The sequence below is a fragment of the Bos indicus x Bos taurus genome, chromosome 4 (genome assembly GCF_003369695.1).
Source record: "Bos indicus x Bos taurus breed Angus x Brahman F1 hybrid chromosome 4, Bos_hybrid_MaternalHap_v2.0, whole genome shotgun sequence".
NCBI classification, from domain to species: Eukaryota; Metazoa; Chordata; class Mammalia; order Artiodactyla; family Bovidae; genus Bos; species Bos indicus x Bos taurus.
The window spans coordinates 22,616,835-22,642,355 of NC_040079.1; the positions used below are offsets into that span (position 1 = coordinate 22,616,835).

General features: G+C 39.7%; 1 protein-coding gene across 1 annotated transcript in view; it reads right to left on the reverse strand.

Moving 5' to 3' along the window:
• Positions 1 to 25,521, reverse strand: part of EXOC4 (exocyst complex component 4) — an 805,586-nt gene that overhangs the window by 574,471 nt on the left and 205,594 nt on the right. Inside the window, exon 8 of the mRNA XM_027538961.1 lies at positions 7,761 to 7,906. Within this exon, the coding sequence (XP_027394762.1) occupies positions 7,761 to 7,906 (146 nt within the window). The remainder of the gene's footprint in view (positions 1 to 7,760; positions 7,907 to 25,521) is intronic.

Here is a 25,521-nt window from a genome sequence, read left to right on the forward strand (position 1 = left end):
CCTTTATGACCTGATGTATTTTTACTACTTGGGAATCCTTTTTGTGTTTGCAACAAGCCACAGATTGATACAATTTTACAGTAAAAGAGGCAAGAAGGATTAGCCAGTCTCACCTAATTTTACAGCCAAAGGCATGAGGGGCCATTGAGACAGGAGAACAGCCCTGACTCACACGACTCATTAATGGTGGAACCAAAACAAGAAACAGGAAGATCTGTAAGAATGGCCTAATTCTGTGTGAGTGATGAGTTTTCAGTTCAGTTCAGTTGCTCAGGCGTGTCCCACTCTTTGTGAGTCCATGAATTGCGGCATGCCAGGCCTCCCTGTCCATCACCAACTCCCGGAGTTCACTCAGACTCACGTCCATCGAGTCGGTGATGCCATCCAGCCATCTCATCCTTGGTCGTCCCCTTCTCCTCCTGCCCTCAATCCCTCCCAGCATCAGGGTCTCTTCTAATGAGTCAACTCTTCGCATGAGGTGGCCAAAGTATTGGAGTTTCAGCTTTAGCATCAGTACTTCCAAAGAACAACCAGGACTGACCTCCTTCAGAGTGGACTGCTTGGACCTCCTTGCAGTCTAAGGGACTCTCAAGAGTCTTCTCCAACACCACAGTTCAAAAGCATCAATACTTCAGTGCTCAGCTTTTTTCACAGTCCAACTCTTACATCCATACATGACCACAGGAAAAACCACAGCCTTGACTAGACGGACCTTTGTTGGCAAAGTAATATCTCTGTTTTTTAATATGCTATCTAGGTTGGTCATAACTTTCCTTCCAAAGAGTAAGTGTCTTTTAATTTCATGTCTGCAATCACCATCTGCAGTGATTTTGGAGCCCAGAAAAATAAAGTCTGACACTGTTCCCACTGTTTCCCCATCTATTTCCCATGAACTGATGGGACCAGATGCCATGATCTTAGTTTTCTGAATGTTGAGCTTTAAGCCAACTTTTTCAGTCTCCTCCTTCACTTTCATCAAGAGGCTTTTTAGTTCCTCTTCACTTTCTGCCATAAGGGTGGTGTCATCTGCATATCTGACGTGATTGATATTTCTCCCGGCAATTTTGATTCCAGCTTGTGTTTCTTCCAGCCCAGCATTTCTCATGATGTATTCTGCATATAAGTTAAATAAGCAGAGTGGCAATAGATAGCCTTGACATACTCCTTTTCCTATTTGGAACCAGTCTGTTCCATGTCCAGTTCTAACTATTGCTTCCTGACCTGCATACAGGTTTCTCAAGAGGCAGGTCAGGTGGTCTGGTATGCCCATCTCTTTCAGAATTTTCCACAGTTTATTGTGATCCACACAGTCAAAGGCTTTGGCATAGTCAATAAAGCAGAAATAGATGTTTTTTTGGAATTCTCTTCCTTTTTGCATGATCTAGCGGATGTTGGCCAGAGGAGGCAATGGCACCCCACTCCAGTACTCCTGCCTGGAAAATCCCATGGACGGAGGAGCCTGGTGGGCTGCAGTCCATGGGTCACTGAGGGTCAGACACAACTGAGCAACTTCACTTTCACTTTTCACTTTCATGCATTGGAGAAGGAAATGGCAACCCACTCCAGTGTTCTTGCCTGGAGAATCCCAGGGATGGGGGAGCCTGCTGGCTGCCGTCTTCGGGGTCACACAGAGTTAGACATGACTGAAGTGACTTAGCAGCAGAAGCCGTATCAGATGTTGGCAATTTGATCTCTGGTTCCTCTGCCTTTGCTAAAACCAGCTTGAACATCAGGAAGTTCACAGTTCACATATTGCTGAAGCCTGGCTTGGAGAATGTTGAGGATTACTTTACTAGCGTGTGAGATGAGTGCAATTGTGTGGTAGTTTGAGCATTCTTGGCATTGCCTTTCTTTGGGATTGGAATGAAAACTGACCTTTTCCAGTCCTGTGGCCACTGCTGAGTTTTCCAAATTTGCTGGCATATTGAGTGCAGCACTTTCACAGCATCATCTTTCAGGATTTCAAATAGCTCACTGGAATTCTATCACCTCCACTAGCTTTGTTCATAGTGATGCTTTCTAAGGCCCACTTGACTTCACATTCCAGGATGCCTGGCTCTAGGTCAGTGATCACACCATCATGATTATCTGGGTCGTGAAGATCTTTTTGGTGCACATCTTCTGTGTATTCTTGCCACCTCTTCTTAATATCTTTTGCTTCTGTTAGGTCCATACCATTTCTGTCTTTTATTGAGCCCATCTTTGCATGAAATGTTTCCTTTGTATCATTAATTTTCTTGAAGAGATCTGTAGTCTTTCCCATTCTGTTGTTTTCCTCTATTTCTTTGCATTGATCACTGAGAAAGGCTTTCTTATCTCTCCTTGCTATTCTTTGGAACTCTGCATTCAGATGCTTATATCTTTCCTTTTCTCCTTTGCTTTTTGCGTCTCTTCTTTTCACAGCTATTTGTAAGGCCTCCTCAGACAGCCATTTTGCTTTTTTGCATTTCTTTTCCTTGGGGATGGTCTTGATCCCTGTCTCCTGTACAATGTCATGTACCTCCATCCATAGCTCATCAGGCACTCTGTCTATCAAATCTAGGCCCTTGAATCTATTTCTCACTTCCACTGTATAATCATAAGGGATTTGATTTAGGTCATACCTGAATGGTCTAGTGGTTTTCCCTACTTTCTTCAATTTAAGTCTGAATTTGGCAATAAAAAGTTCATGGTCTGAGCCACAGTCAGCTCCCAGTCTTGTTTTTGCTGACTGTATAGAGCTTCTCCATCTTTGGCTACAAAGAATATAATCAATCTGATTTCGGTGCTGACCATCTGGTGATGTCCATGTGTAGAGTCTTCTCTTGTGTTGTTGGAAGAGGGTGTTTGTTATGATAAGTGCGTCCTCTTGGCAAAACTCTATTAGTCTTTGCCCTGCTTCATTCCGTATTCCAAGGCCAAATTTGCCTGTTACTCCAGGTATTTCTTGACTTCCTACTATTGCATTCCAGTCCCCTATAATGAATGAAAAGGACATCTTTTTTGGGTGTTAGTTCTAAAAGGTCTTGTAGGTCTTCATAGAACCGTTCAACTTCAGCTTCTTCAGCATTACTGGTTGGGGCACAGACTTGGATTACTGTGATATTGAATGGTTTGCCTTGGAAACGAACAGAGATCTGTAATTTTTGGGATTGCATCCAAGTACTGCATTTTAGACTATTTTGTTGACCATGATGGCTATTCCATTTCTTCTAAGGGATTCCTGCCCACAGTATAGATACCATGGTCATCCAAGTTAAATTCACCCATCCCAGTCCGTTTTAGTTTGCTGATTCCTAAAATGTCGACGTTCACTCTTGCCATTTCCTGTTTGACCACTTCCAATTTGCCTTGATTCATGGACCTGACATTCCAGGTTCCTATGCAACATTACCCTTTACAGCATCGGACCTTGCTTCTATCACCAGTCACATCCACAACTGGGTATTGTTTTTGCTTTGGCTCCTTCCCTTCATTCTATTATTATGCAATAATAACAAACGTGTAATGATTTAAGTTCATTTACTCACTTCCAATAACTTATGTTTTCCAAAACCACAATTTCAAGATTGGTTAAGTGTCTAAAAATGCTTATGTGGTCTGATGTTCACAGTTAGGGGTGAGGGGTGACAGTATGAAATCTAAACACCCTGAAACTTGCTTTTGGCAATATGCATAGAGTGAAAATGGTCAGCTGAGCTTCAGGAGGGAAGAGGAGGATGAGGAGGGTTGGAGGAAGGAAGGCAGGGGAGGGAGGAAAGAAAAGGCCTAACAGGAGAAGGCAATGGCAGCCCACTCCAGTACTCTCGCCTGGAAAATCCCATGGACGGAGGAGCCTGGTAGGTTGCAGTCCATGGGATCACTAAGGGTCGGACACGACTGGGCGACTTTACTTTCACTTTTCACTTTCATGCATTGGAGAAGGAAATGGCAACCCACTCCAGTGTTCTTGCCTGGAGAATCCCAGGGACGGGGGAGCCTGGTGGGCTGCTGTCTGTGGGGTCACACAGAGTCGGACACAACTGAAGTGATTTAGCAGCAGCAGCAGCCACAGTAGGCCTTAGGCAGCACCTGAGGCAGTCTTAGCTGCCTCCATCAACCACCTTTCTCCCATGATATCTTGCTTGCTGGCACAGCCTTAATTTTATCTGGGCATCTGTGTCCTCCATCCCTCTTCCCTCAGCAGGAAGCTCAGGGGAAGGGGCCCCCTCTCCAGCTGGAGACCTCTTACCAAAGATAAACTCTGACTGCTTTAAAGACAGTCACCATGGTTTCCTTCCCCTTGCCAGTGACTGGTTCAGGAATGGGCTTGCAGAGGGGCTTTGCCCCTGGCAGAAAACATGAACAAATGGATGACTAACCACTACTCATGAATTAAAAAGGATTTGAAATGCTAAAGCCATTTCAGAAGGCAGTTCCATGGCGTCTTAAAAAGTTAAAACACAGTCCTACCATGTGATCCAGCAATCACGCTCCAGGGCGTTTACCTAAATGAGTCAAATACGGACACTGACACTAAACCCTGCACATGAATCTGTATCACAACTTTATCCATGACTGCCAGAAGCTGGAAGCAACCAAGATGTCTCTCAATGACTGAAAGGGAAAACTGTGGTACGGTCACAAAACTAGTATTATTTAGCAACACAAAATATGCCACAAAAAGACACGGATGAACGTTACATGTGAAAGAAGCCACTCTGAAAAGACTGGGTATTGTCTTTAAGACCTTCTAGAAAGAGCAAACTACAGAGACAGTTTAAAAACAAAAAAAGATCATTCATTTCTAGGGGTTCGGCAGTAAGGAAAAGGAGGAGGAATGAGTAAGTGAAAAACAGGATATTTAGGACAGTGAAGTTACTCTGTTAGATACGATAATGGTAGACACATGACATCATATATTTCTCCAAACCAGTGCAACTATATAACACAGAGAGTGAATGCTAATATAAACAAAGAACTTTAATAATGATGTATCAATGTTGGTTCCTCAGTGTAACTAATGTGCCATGCCTAAGCAAGATGTTAATCAGAGGAGAAACTGTGGAGCAGAGGAACATAAGGAAAATCTCTGTACATAAGGGAAATCAATTTTTCTGCAAATCTAAAATGGCTATAAAAAATTAAGCCTATTAATTTAAAAAGAAAAAGATTTGTGGGATGAATCACACAGTTTCCTTGACACCACCATTTTTACTGGAGTGGGACTGAATGCAAAGAGAAAAGGAAAGGACCGAGTCCTTGATGACACTGTATTGGTGAATTGAGGAATCCTCTACAGTCACACTTACGTGTGAGGTAATAACCTTCTTACAAGTTAACCTATTCACTTGGGGTCCTATGTTACTTGCAGACTAAAGCATTTTAACTCCTACTGCAAACAACCTGTGAATAAAACTGTTTTTTTTTTGTTTGTTTTTAAAGAACAAATTCAATAAACAGAGTGGATTTTACTACAGTCTGGGCACAGGAAATCTGCTCTCCTCAAGACTCCAAGATAAATGAACTGTTGAAACCTTCCTTAATGATTAAGAACTCTATGAATACCTGATAGAAAACAAATCTCAAAAGTGAATCAATAGAGGATACTGGACTTCCAAATATTTAAAAAGTAGGAATTCACAACATTGGGATGTATTTCTGTACTCATTTTACATGCTCAGATATGATCTTTTAAATATCTATTAATCCTCACAAGAACATAGGTTAGCCAAGATTTAAATCCTGTTTCTACCACTTGCTAGTTATGTGACCTTATGTAACTTAACTTAAAGAACTTAACCTCTTATGTGTCAAGTTTTAAATTTTTTAAAAAAAAACTGAATTTTGGAATCAAGTTTATAGAAAAGATACAAAACGGTACAAAGAGCTGCTGTATACCTTTCACCCCAAACCCTCCCTAATGTTAATGTCTTACATAATTGCAGAACATTTTGTTGCATCTAATAAATTAACATGGGTATGATATTGAACTACACACTTCATTTGAATCTCACAAAAATTTTCCACTAATAATCTTTTCCTGTTCCAGGATACCACACTGCATTTAGATCATGTGTAATTTTGATAGACTTCAGTTTCCAATGAGCTTTTTCTTTACCATGTATGTTGTTCAATAATCCCCTCTGACTAGGGCTGAGCAGAGAAAGTCATTGACCATGAGAATGAACCACACCATACCAGTAGTGTTTGGTAGGCTTTGTTTCCCACAGCACTGTTAATTCAGGGGAAGGGCTGGCTTCGCTCCCAGGATGGTGTAAGTTGTCTCCTGAGAAGCTTAAGAGCTGATTTTGATTGGGAGTCCCTTCATGGCCTCCACCAATACCATGCACTCATGGTACTATCACCAAGTATTTACTTGTCGGTCTTCTTTACTAAATTGTATGTGTCTAAGCCATGAAATTAAAACACGCTTACTCCTTGGAAGCAAAGTTATGACCAACCTAGATAGCATACTGAAAAGCAGAGACATTTGCCAACAAAGGTCCGTCTAGTCAAGGCTATGGTTTTTCCAGTGGTCATGTATGGATGTGAGAGTTGGACTGTGAAGAAAGCTGAGCGCCGAAAAATTGATACTTTTGAACTGTGGTGTTGGAGAAGACTCTTGAGAGTCCCTTGGACTGCAAGGAGATCCAACCAGTCCATCCTAAAGGAGACCAGTCCTGGGTGTTCATTGGAAGGACTGATGCTGAGGCTGAAACTCCAATACTTAGGCCACCTCATGTGAAGAGCTGACTCATTGGAAAAGACCCTGATGCTGGGAGGAACTGGGGGCAGGAGGAGAAGGGGACGACAGAGGATGAGATGGCTGGATGGCATCACCAACTCGATGCACATGAGTTTGGGTGAACTCTGGGAGTTGGTGATGGACAGGGAGGCCTGGTGTGCTGCGATTTATGGGGTCACAAAGAGTTGGACACAACTGAGCGACTGAACTGAACTGAAGGAGTCAGTGCCTCAACTTTTTTTTCATGTGTAAAAGAGCATGAAAAATAGTACCCACACCCATAAGATTTTTATATGAATGAGTAAATGAGATAATCCTTGAAAATAGCTTTATGCCTTGGCTAGCACTTAGTAAGGACTCAGAAGTATTAACCACTACTCTTGCTGCCCAAATCTGATATAATCTGAATTAAATTATGATTAATTGAGACTCTCCTGAGAAACCCATTTATCACAGTGCCTGGTACATAGTAAGCACTTGAGCAATGGTAGCTGTTACTGTTATTACTATTAATGCTAATAATTATATTAACTATTAGCTGTTACAAGTGACACTAACTTATGACCTGCTGAGGAGGGTAGTTGGTCATAATAAGGAAAAAAGAATGTCCACATTATTCTTTTATTAATTCAAGTAAAACCCAATACTACTTAGCTAGCTTTATGACTTTATTAACAAAGGTTGTTTCTTGGCACTTGGGGCCTTTGCAAAGGCTAAAATACTTCATTTCCTTTCATTCCATATAAAATTCCCCAGAAACAAGAGGGGAATTTCTCATTTTATATAAAAATACCCAGAAATGAATTCTAGAAATTATTAAAAGTTTTAGATAGTCCAGCAACCATAGTCCAAAATAGCCACTCCTCTTACAGAAGACGAAAGTACACAAAATTGAATATATATATTTAGTATATAAGAGGAATATATATTGCTACCATAATTCTTTCAAAGCAACTTTAACTGCATGAAATAATGACTGTTAATAAAGTAGAAAACCATTCAACTTGGATCTAACACATGTGAACATCTATCTTACCAGCAGGGAGATACTTACTTGAAAAGAGAATTTTTTGGCCTTTGAGGTTTCTTCTTGGCAAAAAAGGCTGCACAGTCGCGTCCACTGCTGGCATAACTGAGCTGCGCTGATGGTTCAGAGGCTGTACGTGTATTTTTCATATCCAAGTACTCAGTCAACAGCATCTGTACAAGCAAATAAACAGCTTAAAATTAACATGCACCTTTATGATATGCAGTTTTAAAACCATGAAGACCTAATTCTAAAACCTCCTTGACTAAGAAGGGTATTAACCTAGCTATTCATTATTTCTAGTAGTAGACCTAAGGAAAGATTCATTATGTTCCAAAAGTCATGGATTTGCTACCTGTGCCTAAAACTGAGAACAGGGTATAGTGGGCATTTGCACGTGGGGGTAAATGGGAAGTTTTTATTGAGGGTCTACTATGTGTCAGGCATGAAGTTGGGTGAGTCAAGCAATATACTCCTGCGGTCATAATTTAAGCCTCATTATTCCAAATTATAGTAGCATCAGCAGTAATGCCGTAATGTTTACTGAGCGCTTACTACGTTGCAGGCAAGGGGCTAATCCATTTAGATGTGTTACTTCATTTAAAGAACAAAATCTTATCAGGGAGGTCAGTTCTCAGAACACAGACAAGGAAATGGACCAGCAACCTAAAACACCTGCCAAGCAGGCCAGCGGAGGCCACAGTGGACTAAGTGGTCTTGACCCGCAAATTATCTTGAGGGCCACTACTCATCTTCAGAGCTTCAAAGCAACAAAAGCAACAGGGTTTTTTTTTTTTTTTTTTTTAATCACTACTGCCATCAGGTCCTGCTTATAAAAATGAATCCACTTCAGAGCCTCAAGGGTTCGGGGGCCTGGGTAGAATCAGTTGTACTATCTTTAAGACAAGTATAGAAAAAGTCCCCACTGTTCAGAAAGAAAACAGCAGATCTGGAAAAGAAATCACCACGGTTCCTAAGAATATCTAACCTGGGACTAAAGTCTATCAACTCACTTCTATAATCACTTGCCACATTTACAATCTCGCGATAACCAAGTGGTATAACAGTACATGTTGGCAAACAATTCTATCCATGACGGAACTGAAATCCCATATCACTAGTATCCCTGCATATGGGGGTGTGTGTGGGTGTGTGTGTGTGTGTGTGTGTGTGTGTGTATTCATTCATTCAAAGTGTGAGAACCATATTAAGCATTATCATCAAAAAACATTTATGAAGCATCTGTGACTATACTGCTCCAAGTAAATTTTAAAGCCAATCATTTCTCTATTATGATCACATACACATTATTGAGTACTTATCACATATCAGGCATTTTGGAAACATGATCTTACTCAATCCTCAAATCTATGACGTGTTACTAATTTTAATTTAGAGATGAGGAAACTGAGAATTAGTGGTGTTAAAAAAACTAGCCCATATGGGTGTAGGGGAGCAGGAGTTAACAGGAAATTTCTGTACGCTCCGGCTTCCCTGATAGCTCAGTTGGTAAAGAATCCGCCTGCAATGCAGGAGACCCCAGTGCAATTCCTGGGTTGGGCAGATTCTCTGAAGAAGGGATAGGCTACCCACTCCAGTATTCTTGGGCTTCCCTTGTGGCTCAGCTGGTAAAGAATCTGCCTGCAATGCGGGAGACCTGGGTTTGATCCCTGGGTTGGGAAGATCCCCTGCAGAAGGGATAGGCTACCCACTCCAGTATTCTGGCCTGGAGAATTCCATGGACTGTATTGCCCATGAGGTTGCAAAGAGTCGGACATAATTGAGCGACTTTCACTTTCACTTTCTGTATGTTCTCCAACAATTTACTATGAGCTTTAAAATGCTCTTTAAAAAACTCAAAAGAAAAGGAGAGGGAAAAAAGGAGGGAAGTAGAAACTAGCCTGAGGTCTTATATTTACAGTGTAACAGGTCAGGATTTCAACTCAGGTTTAGTTCACACCTGTCTGTTTTCTTCCCCATGACAGTCCACTCTCACTAACTGCACAAAATCTATCACTGAGACGGATCGCAGCTGTCAGTGAATGGATTTTTGTTGTTGCTGTTCAGTCACCAAGTTGTCTCTGACATTTTTGAGACCCATGGACTGTAGCCCACCAGGCTCATGGGATTTCCCAGCAAGAATACTGAAGTGGGTTGCCATTTCTTTCTCCAGGGGATCTTCCCGACACAAGGATCAAACCTGCATTTCCTGCACTGGCAGGCAGATTCTTTACCACTGAAGCCATCAGGGAAGCCCCTGTGGGCTTCTTTTATTTCATCCTCTGTACAATAAATGTACTTCATTTGATTTTCTGTACAATAAAGAGTTCACTGGGAAAGAATGAAACATGTTAAGAGATTGGTCAATGTTTTGTTTTTTTTCTTTATGAGGTCCCTGGAGTATTACTCAGTATGCTGAGGCAGTAATATAATGACAAGTACTATCTCTATTAATATATCACCCAAATTGCACAACAGTCAGAGAGAGAATTGAATTGGGTCTCTAGTAACAATTCCAGTGAGGGACTCAATTATTTTGCAGATTTAGCACTGATGTTAATAAAGTTTGCAGGAATCTGTGATCAAAAGAAGGTCAGTAAATCAGAGAAGAATTTCAACTTGTTGACATCTTTCAAATTTCAACACAGAATGATGTCTACAAATACCCTGGTTTCACTTAAATGTTGGTCATTACACCAATATGACAGAATTATGTTTCTACCAAAGCCACACTATACCAAAGTAATTCTTCTGAAGTAATTATTGTCCTAGAAATCAATGACTGTCCTTTTATAATAAAATATTGACTGACCAGGACATAACTAAGCAGCATCCTTAAAATCCAGGTATTTTATGATCATTGTTCTTTTTCTCCACATCCCCTTAATTATTAGAGCTCAGGATTCTTAGTCTTTCTATTCACCAGCTTCTCCCTTTCTATCTATACAAATATACTATTTCTAATACATTTTTCTGTTGACAAATATCTTCCTTTGGTTCTCACAATCTATTATCTTTTTTCCTTTCTGTCTTTTGGTTCTAAACTTTAAAAAGCAGTCTCCACATATATTATGTCCCCTACCATAATGTGGTCTTTATCCCTCATTTCTCTCCCAAGCTTCAATCCTACATCTGTGACTTCATGCCTGACCTATTCACTTATTTCACATAAAATCAATCCTAAATTCTGAAACCTAAATCATCTTCCCATAAAAATTAGTAATTTCTTCTTTCAACTTTCTGCTTAGTATTTTCTTACTGTCACTGATCTCCAGGTTTAAAACTTCAGAACAATCCTTAATACATTCCCTTATCCTTTGTATTCACAAAGGAGTTAGTGCCCAAATTCATTAATCTCTCTTTCTCAACTCAATGAGGTTGCCCCTTCTGGTCCATTCTGACAGTCACCACGTTAGTTCAACTCATGCAGTTTTCCTCATTGAGTTTTCTGTCTCCCATCTCTTATTCTTCCAATCCTCCTACACCTTCAATAGAGTGATCTTCCTTAAAAAAAAAAGTTGCTCCAAAAAAGTGTAAAAGTGACTTTATCTACAAAACAGAAATAGAGTTACAGATGTAGAAAACAAACACGCACAGTTACCAGGGGGCAAAAGGCAATTAGGACTGACATATACACACTGAAAAAAAGAAAAAAGTGAAAGTGTTAGTCACTCAGTTGTGTCTGACTCTGTGCGACCCCTGGACTGCACCCCACCAGGCTCCTCTGTCCATGGGATTCGCCAGGCAAGAATACTGGAGTGGGTTGCCATTCCTTTTTCCGGGGGATGGTTCTGACCCAGGGATCAAACCCGGGTCTCCTGCATTGCAGGTGAATTCTTTTACCATCTGAGACACCAGAGAAGCCCACATAAAATAGGCAACTAAGAAGAACCTACTGTATAGCACAGGAACTCTGCTAGGTACTCTGTAATGGCCTAGCTGGGAAAAAAATCTAAAAAAGAGCTGATGTATATATGTATAACTGATTCACTTTGCTGTATACCTGAAACTTATACAATATCAACTCGACTCCAATAAAAATCATAAAGAAAAAAAATAAAAAACAAACACAGTTGCTGCTACCATCACAAGACTCTTAATCTCATCATTTACAACAATCTGACCTCAATATTCCAATCATATCTTATTCTCCTTAAGATGAAACCAGCACTCCAATCAAGATTACACACTTAACTTTCCCCTGTATATGCCTGGGCCTTCTCATTTCTGGAATGTCTATCCTAGACTACCCTCTCTCCTAACAGACCCTTCCAAAAAACAGTTCCAATATTTTCTCTTCAACAACTCCTTTCCCAGGCCACTGGAAATGAGCTGTCTCCTTTTCTGAGTTCCTCAAGTACCCACTTTCAGATCAGATCAGTCGCTCAGTCGTGTCCAGCTCTTTGCGAACCCATGAATTGCAGCACGCCAGGCCTCCCTGTCCATCACCAACTCCCGGAGTTCACTCAGACTCACATCCATCGAGTCAGTGATGCCATCCAGCCATCTCATCCTCTGTCATCCCCTTCTCCTCCTGCCCCCAATCCTTCCCAGCATCAGAGTCTTTTCCAATGAGTCAACTCTTCGCATGAGGTGGCCAAAGTACTGGAGTTTCAGCTTTAGCATCATTCCTTCCAAAGAAATCCCAGGGCTGATCTCCTTCAGAACGGACTGGTTGGATTTCCTTGCAGTTCAAGGGACTTTCAAGAGTCTTTTCCAACACCACAGTTCAAAAGCATCAATTCTTCGGCGTTCAGCTTTCTTCACAGTCCAACTCTCACATCCATACATGACCACAGGAAAAACCATAGCCTTGACTAGACGAATCTTTGTTGGCAAAGTAATGTCTCTGCTCTTCAATATGCTATCTAGGTTGGTCATAACTTTCCTTCCAAGGAGTAAGCGTCTTTTAATTTCATGGCTGCAGTCACCATCTGCAGTGATTTTGGAGCCCAGAAAAATAAAGTCTGACATTGTTTCCACTGTTTCCCCATCTATTTCCCATGAAGTGATGGGACCAGATGCCATGATCTTCGTTTTCTGAATGTTACGTAAATGTGTATGTAAAGTACCCACTTTACATATCAGTAAATAAGTATTCATCCAAAACTGCCCAATACTATTAGCTATTGTCTAATGAAAAGATGCCTCACCATTAATAAATAGGAGGAACTTTTATGTTCCTTAAAGCATTATATTTCTTTACTTCTACCACAGAGCCATGCAACATACCAGTGAATCAAAAAATATAGGGAACCAATGAATTTTTTGAAAAGCAAGTGATGAGAAGCCTTGATGTACGCTATGCTATGCTATGCTAAGTCGCTTCAGTCGTGTACAACTCTGTGCGACCCCAGAGACAGCAGCCCACCAGGCTCCGCCATCCCTGGGATTCTCCAGGCAAGAATACTGGAGTGGGTTGCCATTTCCTTCTCCAGTGCATGAAAGAGAAAAGTGAAAGTGAAGTCGCTCAGTCATATCCGAGTCTCAGTGACCCCATGGACTGCAGCATAGTTGCTGCTGCTGCTAAGTCGCTTCAGTCATGTCCGACTCTGTGCGACCCCAGAGACGGCAGCCCACCAGGCTCCCCCGTCCCTGGGATTCTCCAGGCAAGAACACTGGAGTGGGTTGCCATTTCCTTCTCCTATGCGTGAAAGTGAAAAGTGAAAGTGAAGTCGCTCAGTCGTGTCTGACTCTTAGCGACCCCATGGACTGCAGCCCACCAGGCTCCTCCATCCATGGGATTTTCCAGGCAAGAGTACTGGAGTGGGGTGCCACTGCCTTCTCCAGCCTTGATGTACATATGTTGTCAGATGCAAATTAGCGATAGTCTCCAAAGCAGAAAGAGCCCTATAAATGAGTCCAGAGTATAAAAACGTACACTGTGAATAAAGTGACAAAGGGAGAGGTGCGATTTTAACCACAGGCTTTGTGATGTCTGCTTCCTTCGTTGTGTTTCCCTCTTTTTCCTAATAACATTCACCACCAGCTGAAAAATACTGCTTTAAAACAGGTAAAGTTTTATGTTGACACTCAAATTGGCAAAGGTGTAATATTTTTTAATATCTCAAAGAACAAATAGCCCCTACTCTAAGATGCCTGAAATGTGTCTGAATTAGGTTAAATCTTCTACTATAGAGTCTTGACACAAACACCAGATGCTTGGTATTAAAATATAACCATATCATTTCTTGGTAATTTTACATCATTGTGGATAACATACTGCATCTTCGAAATTGTACATAAATTTCCTAAGTGCTCACGGATGAGTTCAAATTTCCATTTTTATGAAAAGAAATAAGCTATACAGCTTGTCTTTTGCCTGGGGAAAATCACCCAAGATTGGAATTCCGGGGTCAAAGGGCATTCATATAGTATCAAATACATTCTGCCCACAGAAAATCTGCAGAAGATAATTCTTCTTGGCTTTACATTCCTTCTTATTTCAGACATGCATCTCTTTTCTCTCTGTAAGTATCAGGAAGTACTATTTCTTCTTGATCAAGAGTTCAAAAAATTAAAAGGCATAATTAATATCTGTGCTTTAAGTTTAACTTAAAAGGTGTTCATTTGTATTGAGTTGGCCAAAATGTTTGTTTGGGGTTTTCCTATATGGTATTATGGAAAAACCCCACCTTTCTGTTCAACTTAATAATAACTGAAGACAAGAAATATGAAAGTATAATTGAAAAGTACCTGAAAAATCTATATATACCAGTGATATCATGATTCAAATGTATTTACTGAGTATCTGGTATGTTAGATGGTTCTGTGGTAGAAGCAAAGAAATATAATGCTTTAGCAGAGCATACAAACTGGGATGGTCAAGCATCTCTTCTGCTAGAATACTGATTAGCAGTTGCTAAGATGCTAGTCAGAAATTCCATGATATATAAAGCAGGGCCAAGATGTTGAGAATTATAACATGCTCTAACTTTGAAAACATCATTCTGAACGAATCCCTCATTTACTATACAGTCCTCTTTATTTAACATATTAACTATGGCTGCTTGTGGTTATACATGGAGAATTTTGTTTTTAAATAAATGCGAGATTTACAGACTTAGAATTAACACATCTCCTATTATCAGCTTCTCCATTTACCCAACTAGCTACTTTGTGAAACATCGAGATCCTTCTAGATACTGATCCTTTTTAGTGTCTTTCAGCTTACAAAATGCTCGCCTCACATAAGGACTGTTTCCCAACCATTAATGGACTTGGGAGGAGCCAGGCCTGTACCCTGGGATGTCTCTATGTCAGAGCCTACTTTGCCAGGCAAACAGCCAACCCTCAATCAGTTAGTCAGATTTCTCTGTGTTAGTGGGACACAGTCTGTGCTGGTGAACGTGAGGAGATGTAAATACCCTGGGGCAATCATCTTTCACCATGTGGATGAAAAATCACAGAAAGCCCATCTGCACAGAGAGAATAAAGAATGAACCAGAGGGCCAGAGAGAAAGAGAAGACTCACAGGAGAGAGATTTACAGTTTGCAAACTAAGTTTTCCACAGTGCAAAGGTCTCAAACTGATCTGATAAGGTCTTAGACTTTCTACCCTTGGGTCCCGCAATATATCCTTACAGTCTTCAGTATGTTTTCCTTATTTCCTTATGATAATCTGAATGAGTCTGTGTTTCTTCACTAAGCTATCTCTGGATAAATGAATATACACTAATATGCATCTATGTGTATATTCTATGTATACAGAATATATTCTATGTATATATTCTATGTATAAATGAATATATACTAATAATATACTAATATGCATCTAGCGACATTAATATCACAAATACAATTTTTGTAAAACACTGTATCTTATGAAAACAGTAGTAGTATAGTGGTTTGCACAGATTTCAACCTTTGCAACTAGGAGAGCGATTCTCCGGATTACAACCTTCATATGTTCAATGATTTATGTCAAAGCCATACTGTATTTGTGTCCCCTACCAGCCCCCTCCCGACCATGAATCTGAGAATTAGATTACTGCATGACAGCAGCAGTACTAAGGTGAAAGAAAAAAAAAAATCACCTTGAGCTCCCACTATGAACTAAGGCTCAACTTCCTTATGTGGTACCTTGTATATGCCTATAATAAATACTGCAGTTTTTAATAATCTGCTCTTTTAAAATACAGATGCCCAGGAGCTTCTGTTCTAGGAACAGCAAAGTGGCTTTCAATGGATTAACCCTCATACTGATAGTAATTATAAAAGCTAAAAAAAAAAAAAAAAAAAAAAAAAACAGAAGTTGAAGACCCTGGAGAGGAACCAAATTAGGCAGTACCTTTGGTTATGACCCCTGGAAGAAAGGAAGCACACTAGGTGAGCTCCCTCGGCTTTTCCCCAGAGAACCCTTCCAGGGACCACGGAGTAAGAGTAGAAGCCACGCAGAAACTCCAGGCTCTCTGGATGGTGGACACAAGGCCTAGGTAAAGGGAGACCAGGATGTCCAGAATTTGAGAAATCCGGAGGAAGAGGAGGAGCAAAATCAGAGTAGTACACCCCTCAGACTGTCACCTTGATTCCAGACACACTAAACAGTAAGACTGAAACAATGTAATGATAGTTTAAAAAATGAGGACCACTATTTACAATTACTAAAAACTATCAGGTCTCCCCCATAAGGTTGCTAATGAGTAAAATATTTGTAACAAAGAAAAACAGAAAAAGTTATCTTTTGAAAATAGCAGTCTTATTTCCCTATTATATAAAGACTAAAATATTCTGCCATAAGAAAACCAGTCATTCTGCAAATAAAAGGCTGCCTGCTTAACTATACTCATTATCAGTGGCAATTGTATCATTAAGACTACTATGTATATGGTCTTGTGAACAGTTCCTTAGTGTTCAAAGTAAAAGAAACCAAAAAATTCCAAGAGTTACACAAGTACTTTGTGGTCCTCTGTCAAATTCCTGGTAAGTCTCAAAGAGACATTTAGCTCCTCAGTCCCCTGAAAAGAAGAGTTTTTAACAAAGAAATCCCAATTTTAAAAGAAAGGTTTCATTTACTTTAAACATATTTACTTAATATGTAAAATATGCAACATATTGTCCTGGATATGAAATCAAGACTAAAAAAAAAAAAAATCCTAATATCAAAACAAGTGAATTTTACTACATATAAATTAAAACTTTAAGGGAATTAAAAGTCAAATCAAGCCAAATCAATCGATCCTTCCCTCAATGTGCTTATCTAGTCATACAGACACAAGAATGACTACAACACAAGAGAGAAAGTAGAAAGCATTGGGTCAAAGAAATTGTTGTGAGCATTTATAGAAGGATAAGATTGCTCCCATCCAGGTGGTTCAGTGGGTAAAGAATCCGCCTGCAATGCAGACACAGGAGACACGGGTTTGATTTCTGGGTCGGAAGGATTCCCAGGAGGAGGGCAAGGCATCCCACTCCAGTATTCTTGTCTGGAAGAATCCCATGGACAAGCGGAGCCTGGTGGGCCACAGCCTAAAGGGCTGCAAAGAGTCGGACATGACTGAAGCGATTGAGCATGCAAAGGACAATAAAGAGTTTCAAGATCACGGCACTATAGGACAAAAATATAATCTTATAATGTATAACAAGCAAAAAATAAGGCAGAAAGGAAAGAAAAAATAAAGAAACCGTGTTGGGGAAATTTCAGGTGTCTTCAGTTAACTACAAAATAGTTCAGGTAACATAAAAATGAAGCCTGAGAGATGAGCCTGGAAAGGTGGTAAATTCACAAACTTCTCAGGGTCTGTAACCCCAGTATTGAAGTCAAGTACAGAATGAGGAGGCAGGAAAAAGCTTTCAACGGGTAAATAAAATGTTGATGGATATACTCTAAGTAAATTAATCTGCTAGCATATACAATAATAGATTAGAAGGCAATGGGATTTGCAGGGGAAAAATGAATGATTAAGGAAATAAGATAAAAGGAGGGGACAAGGAAAAAAACCTACCAAGATGAATTTTAAAGAATAAAAAGGATTTTAAGCTAAAGTAGTGGCAATGAGATTTTACAATTAGGCATACATTTCTGAGTTGATGTCTAGAAAAAATATGAAAAAAACTTAACCAGCTACTCTAGAAGGAAAGAAGACAAGTTTTAAAATGGCAAAAAAGACTGCATATTCAAGGGGCTAAAAAAATATTGTTCCATGAACAACAATCAGGAAGGCAGTAACAATGAGTTTGATAGGAACAATAAATTTAGTTTGGAATATAATCCCTTGTGAAGCATATGAATATTCATATGCACCCTCAAATACATAATTGTGAAAGGGGAAATAATGCTGATGAGATTTCCTTGATTTATACACTAATTAACTTCCATTAGGACTGTTAAGTGTTTGTCTAGGAGTTCTCTGAAGGATACTGTGAAGGACATATATTTTTGAATATTTGTAACCTGATTTTATCCTTTATTTTTAGAACAGCATTGTTGGGGCACAATTTACACACCATAATTGTCATGTACAGTTCAACAGTGTTTAGGTAAATGTATAGGTTGTGCAACCATCACCACAGTCATTTTAAAATACTTCTAACATTCCAAAAATTTCCCTTGTTATGTTACAGGTTTTTTACAGAGCCTTTTATTAGATTGAGAAAGTTCCTTTCTAGTCCTAGTTTGCCAAAAGGTTTTGGTTTTGTCTTTTCAGTCATCAGTGGGTATCAAGTGCTTTCCAGTATCTACTGAGATAATTGCATGGGTTTTCCCATTATTCTATGAATATGGCATATTACATTCATTGATTTTTTTTCTGATAAATCCCAGTTAACTGTGGTACACAACACAGTTCATATGTTAAAGGACTCAATCTGTTAGTACTTCATTTGAGGTTGTTGCATCTGCGTTCACAAAGGACACTGACCTATAGTTTCCTCTGCTATCTCCAATTTTTATCAAGGTAACAATGGACTCACAGCATATGCTGAAAAATGTTTCTTCATCTCTCTTGTCCAAAACAGAAATTGGTATTATTTCTTCTTCAAATGCTTCACAAAATACTTGTATACTTATGTATGTGCAGGAAATCTTTTTAATTATTTAATTTATAGGCATAACTTGAAGATACTGTGAGTTCAGTTCCAGACCATTCCAATATAGTGAATACAGCAATAAAGCAAGTCACATGATTTTGTTTCAAAGAGCATGCAAAATGTATGTCTACACTATACATGTACAATAGCACTATGTCTGAAAAAATGTACATACTGTAATTTTAAAATAATGCTACTGAACATATAGCCCCAACAGACTTCCTCAACATAGGACCGCACAAACCTCCAATTTTTAAAAAATGCAATGTCTGCAAAGCTCAATTAAGCAAACTGCTATAAAATGAGGAATGCCTATATTTACTATAGGACAGTTTAGATTTTCTATTTCTTCCTGAACTAGTTTCAGTATCTTCTTTCTTTCTAGGAATCTGTCCACCTCATCTAAGTTGTCTAACTCGGGTTATTCATCACAATCTTTTTAACTTTTATACAGTCTACAATGATGCCTTCTCTTTCACTCCTAATTTCATCATTTTTTGAGAGTTCTCCCCTTTTTAATTTATCAGTCTAAAGATTTATTAGTTTTTGATCTTCTCAAAGAACCAATTTTAACATCATTACTTTTTTTTTAATTTTCTGCTGATTTTTCACTCTAATCTTTATCATTTTTGTCCTTCTGCTTGCTTTGGGTTTCATTTTTCCCCCTCCTTTTTCAAGATCTTAGCGTACAAACTTTGATTGTTGATCTTAGGTCTTTCTTCTTATACCCACAGTGTATTTAGAACTTTGTTGTTTTACTTAAAAATATTTTGAGACGTGTCAAAATTTCTTCCTGTTGTTTATTTAATTGTTATGGATGGAGAACATACTTTTTGTGATTTCAATCCTTTTAAATGTACTGAGACATGAACGTCATAGTCCATGATCTACCATGATAGTCAATGTACATAAAAGAATCTGTATTCTGATGGTGGTAGTTAGGGGTACCATATGTCATGTTAAGTCATGGTGCTTGATAGTACAGTTCAAGTTTTATTGGTTTTCTGTCCAGTTGATTCACTATTTTAAAAGAGTATTGAAATCTTCAACTTTACAATTGTTGAATTTTTCACTGATTTCAATTGTCAGTTTTTCCTCTATGCATTTTAGATCCTATAGCATTTTCATGATTTTTTGTTTATTGCTAAGCTCCTAAGTCACTTCAGTCATGTCCGACTCTGTGCGACTCCATGGACTGCAGCCTACCAGGCTTCTCTGTCCATGGGATTCTCCAGGCAAGAACACTGGAGTGGGTTGCCATTTCCTTCTCCAATGCATGACAGTGGAAAGTGAAAGTGAAGTCGCTCAGTTGTGTCCTACTCTTAGCGACCCCATGGACTGCAGCCTACCAGGCTCCTCCATCCATGGGATTTTCCAGGCAACAGTACTGGAGTGGGGTGCCATTGCCTTCTCCCTTTATTTATTGCTCACCCATTAAAAAAAAAAAAAAAAAAACAGAAGGCAATGAGGCTATGATGGGGAAAGCACAGATGTGGTCTCAGTGCCCAAAGGCATACTGCTAGCTACAGCTTCATAATATTCTCTGCCCATTTCACTAAAACATATTTTAAGGGTCATTCTATATATTTGTATCACTTTCTCCCCTTTTCTCATCAAAGTTGACACAAGCTCCATGATTTTCTTACACCATTACAAAATGTTAGCTACTGATAATAAGTCTTACTCTGCACTAACACTCAACATGTTTCATCATGATATATTAAGAACTCCTTTTACCATTACACAGTCTTTCTCAGTCTCCTTAATTTCAATGACCTCTATGTATTACTCTTTGACATTCTTTCTTTGGAAATACTCCAACATCTCCAATTCTGAATTCTCAACTCTGACCACAGTGTTTTATCTCCTCCCCCAAAATACATATCACTCTTCCTTCTTAGTTTAAGCTAAAATTCTATTAAGAGAAAGACTGATCTATACATAGGAATCACTTGAAGAACTATTTTAAAGATTCATGTGCCCCACCTTAGAACTATAAATTGAGAGGGTAATTCAGAAATACAGAAAGTGTGCGCTTAAAACCAAATCTGCCACTTAACCAGCTATGTGACCCTGGCAAGTTACTTAACCTTGCTAAACTGTATTTCACTCAACTGTGAAATAAGTGTAACAGAACAATCTGCTTCACAGAAATAAAATAAACACACATGAAATGCTTGGCATACTCCTTTCCCAATTTGGAAGCAGTCTGTTGTTCAATGTCCAGTTCTAACTGTTGCTTCTTAACCTGCATACATCAAGGCAGGTAAGGTGGTCTGGTATTCCCATCTCTTTAAGAATTTTCCAGTTTCTGGTGAGTTCCAAATCAGGAAAGGAGTATGTCAAGGCTGTATACTGTTACCCTGCTTATTTAACTTATATGCAGAGTACATGATGAGAAATGCCGGGCTGGATTAAGCTCAAGATAGAGTCAAGATTGCTGGGAGAAATATGAATAACCTCGGATATGCAGATGACACCCACCCTTATGGCAGAAAGTGAAGAAGAACTAAGAGCCTCTTGATGAAAGTGAAACAGGAGAGTGAAAAGGTTGGCTTAAAACTCAACATTCAGAAAACTAAGATCATGGTATCCAGTCCCATCACTTCATGGAAAATAGATAGGGAAACAGTGGAAACAGTGTCAGACTTTATTTTCTTGGACTCCAAAATCACTGCATATGGTGACTGCAGTCATGAAATTAAAAGACACTTGCTCCTTGGAAGAAAAGCTATGACCAACCTAGACAGCGTATTAAAAAGCAAAGACATCACTTTGCCGGCAAAGGTCTGTCTAGTCAAAGCTATGGTTTTTCCAGTAGTCATGTATGGATGTGATGGTTGGACTATAAAGAAAGCTGAGCACCAAAGAATTGATGCTTTTGAACTGTGGTGTTGGAGAAGACTCTTGAGAGTCCCTTGGACTGCAAGGAGATCCAACAGTTCCATCCTAAAGGAAATCAGTCCTGAATATTCATTGGAAGGACTGATGCTAAAGCTGAAACTCCATTACGTTGGCCACCTGATGCGAAGAACTGATTCATTGGAAAAGACCCTGATGCTGGAAAGATTGAAGGCGGGAGGAGAAGGGGACAACAGAGGATGAGATGGTTGGATTGGATCACTGACTCAATGGATATGAGTTTGAGCAAGCTCCAGGAGTTGGTGATGGACAGAGAAGCCTGGCATGCTGCAGTCCATGGGGTCACAAAGAGTCAGACACGACTGAGCCACTGAACTGAATGAGCCACTGAACTGAACTGAAAATGCTTGGCTCACAAATGCTACTACATCTGAGGAGGAGACTCAGAAATTTGTTATTTTTTCTTAAATGAATCCCAAGAACCAGGTAACTAAGATACTACCTTTCTGAATCCAAGAACCTTGGTTCCTCATCTTTATTTTTTGCCATATAAATTATATTTATTATACAAAGAGATCCTATAACTTGATATAAAAAAGAAAGCAACTCCAATAGGTATCACAAGGGCAAAGGATATTAGCATTTGATTAAAGAGGAACACAGCTACTCAAAAAACACAAATATTTAACCTCATTAATAATTAAGGAAGAAATTCGCTAGTGGTCCAGTGGTTCAGAGTCTGGAGGCCAATGCAGGAGACACTGGTTTGATAATCCCTGGCCCAGGAAGATCCCACACGCTGCGAAGCAACTAAGCCCCTGCACCCCAACTACTAAGCCTGCACTCTAGAGCCCAGGAGCTGTAACTACGGAGCCCGTGTGCCTCAACTATGGAAGTCCACGCACCATAGACCTCAACAAGAGAAGCCACCACAATGAGAAGCCAGTGTTCTCAATCACTAAACGTAGGATTCTGCTAATATTTATCACTAAACTTTTGGAATGTTTTCACTTCAGTGAATCTGACTACATCATTTGTCTTAAGTATTTGAATGTCCAGTATCCTTACTCTTACTATTGCTCTCTTCCATTTTAGTTATACCTACATTTCAGATGATTCTCAAATCTTCCTCTGCCATCACACTGTACTTTTTTCCAAGCTCCAGAGGTGACTGTCATTGCCTGCAAGAGGGTCTTGTCACAGTAAGGAAGTGAGAACAGCATGGCAGACAGTACGAAAAGTACTGGGGCACAGGTTCAACAAACAGCCTGACCAAGCAAACTCTTTATCATCACCCCCCTTCAGAAAGAGAAAGGGGCAAAGAAGGAAGAAAGAAAGGTCCCTTTAGTTTCCCTCTTTGTAAGCACTACTGTTATTTTTCTGACCTCCCAGGACCATAACCTGTAATTAGCTCTCACTCTTCTCTGTCTTCCCTGGTGGCTTCAATGGTAAAGTGTCTGCCTGCAATGTGGGAGACCTGGGTTCAATCCCAGGGTTGGAAAGATCCCCTAGAGAAGAAAATGGCAACCCACTCCAGTACTCTTGCCTGGAAAAATCCTGTGGACGGAGGAGCCTGGTAGGCTATAGTCCATGGGGTCGCAGAGAGTCAGACACGACTGAGCGACTTCACTTTCACGTCTCCGTCTTACTCTCCAAATCAACTGCCAAGTCTTATATTATACCACAGATCTCATGTTCTTTTCCTCTTTTAAGTATTTTCATTCCGACCCTCATGCCTTTAAATCTCATCCTCATTATCCTTCACAGAGCTTAGTCCAACAATCTCCCAACACTCTCCCATCCTCCTTACACCTCTTATGACCATCTATCCCACAACCCACTACACTCGTAACAGAGCTTAGCGTCATTATTCTGCTCAAACCCTTCAGTGGCATGCTCCTTGCCAGTAAATAACCTATATCTCCTCTCTGTCATTCAGCACCTTCCACAACCCTAACTGACTTCTACAACCATATTTCCTATTTATTGTTTTTACATAATTTACATAATTGTTTCTTAAATTGAAGAAAGTCTTCTTCCCCACTCAGACTGGGAGCTGACTGTGGCTCAGATCATGAACTCCTTATTGCCAAATTCAGCCTTAAATTGAAGAAAGCTTGAGATTGATCTAACTCATAAACCTAGATAGTTTCATATTCCACAAGTAAGTCCCATGGGTTTTCATCATGTCTAAGTTTATCCTTTTTTCCCCCTGCTTGTAACTACCACTATCATTAATCAAGCATAGAAGAATGAGATCAAGAAAGTGAATTTAAGTATTAACTTGGCTGATTTTTAACATAGTATACACGTGCACCATCCAGATGCTACTGATCACAGCCCACATGCCCGATGGAGATGCCAATCCCACGCATGCAGAAGCAGAGGCTGGTCTTATATCTCGGAAGTTTTAGCTTCTTATGGAGGTATTGTCCCTACTTTCTTTTTTCCCCAGTGGCCTGTCATTTACCCTTAGTCTTACAATAGCTTCCTCTACCTTCACAGCAAATATAAATTGTGTAACATATGCTGATGAGTAGAAGAGACTTTTCATATCCTTTTTACTTCCTGAAGGTCAATATCCCATCAGTAGGCTGACAGACAAATTGAGACAATTAGACCAATCAGTGAGCATATCTCCAAAGGATACTATCTTATTTTTCTGGTTTTCCCATCCTTACCACTTTCATTTTAGATTAACACCAGATATTAATAATTCATATCTCACAGGGGGGAGAAAAGCACATATGTGCAAACTGTTGTTTAAAAAAAAAAAGCTTGAGATTGATCTAACTCATATTTTACCGTTAGATGTGTGTATCTATATATCTCTAACTGTTCCTGGACTTCTCTCTTAAACTCCCAACAGAGAAAATAAACATGAACGAGAACACTGTGTGAAGAAGCCAAGGTCCCTACCTTCTGGGAATTTTACCATCTATCCTAACTGTTAACTATGGTATCTTGCTCTCATTGAAACCCACATTGCAGTCTGTAGCTCTCAAGGATTCTATCTTGTGGTTATTTGCCTTCTCTCTGCCTCTCAGTTCAGGCCATGTCTTTTCTTTGTGTCTCTGTTAACATCCAGCACAGTGCCTTGAACAAAGTAGATGCTCCCTAGTAGGTTACCTAAATTGGAAGTAAGATGCTTGAAAGGGCAGCTACTCATTGATGTTTTACATTCACAGGCGAGCTCCTTGGAGTAGAACTGTAACACCCACGGTGAAACCAGGCTTTCTGAGGTACATTAATTTACTCACATCACAGGAATACCATTTATTAAATTTCTGCTCCAATGAGATAAGTGCTACCCTAATGACCTGAAAGAGTTAATGCATCTTGGAAAAGACCCAAATTGCTCTCTGGAGACAGTTTATTCAATTAAGTGGCTATGACCCAGAATTTTCAATTAGCAGTTCAGTTACTAGAGCCTCCTTCATATTGGTTATCTGTAATCTGTGAACATTGACACACCTACCAAAAAAAGAAAAACAATGCTTGCTTATAGTTCATTCAAAATGGATTATTTAGGACTAACAAGTGCAGATTCAGACTCGATTAACATTTTATTTTGTACCTACTGAGTGCCAGGAACTGTGTTAAGTACATTTCCATTAGGGCTTGAGGGAAATACTGTTAAGACTGGGAGATAACAAGATTTGGAGGCACTGAGAAGTACAAAGCACAAGGAAAAAGCAGCTCCTTTCATTAAGGAGGCCACAAAGATTTCAACTGAATTCCTCTAAGGCTCTTCAGAACCTGGCTTCTATCTCTCTGAACACATCTTACACCCCTCTGTACAAACTGTGCATATGGCAAATTCAGTGAATCCCTACTGGTGGCATACATGTAACATTATACCTAGCTAGAAGGAGCTTCCCACTCGCCTAAAGCCTAG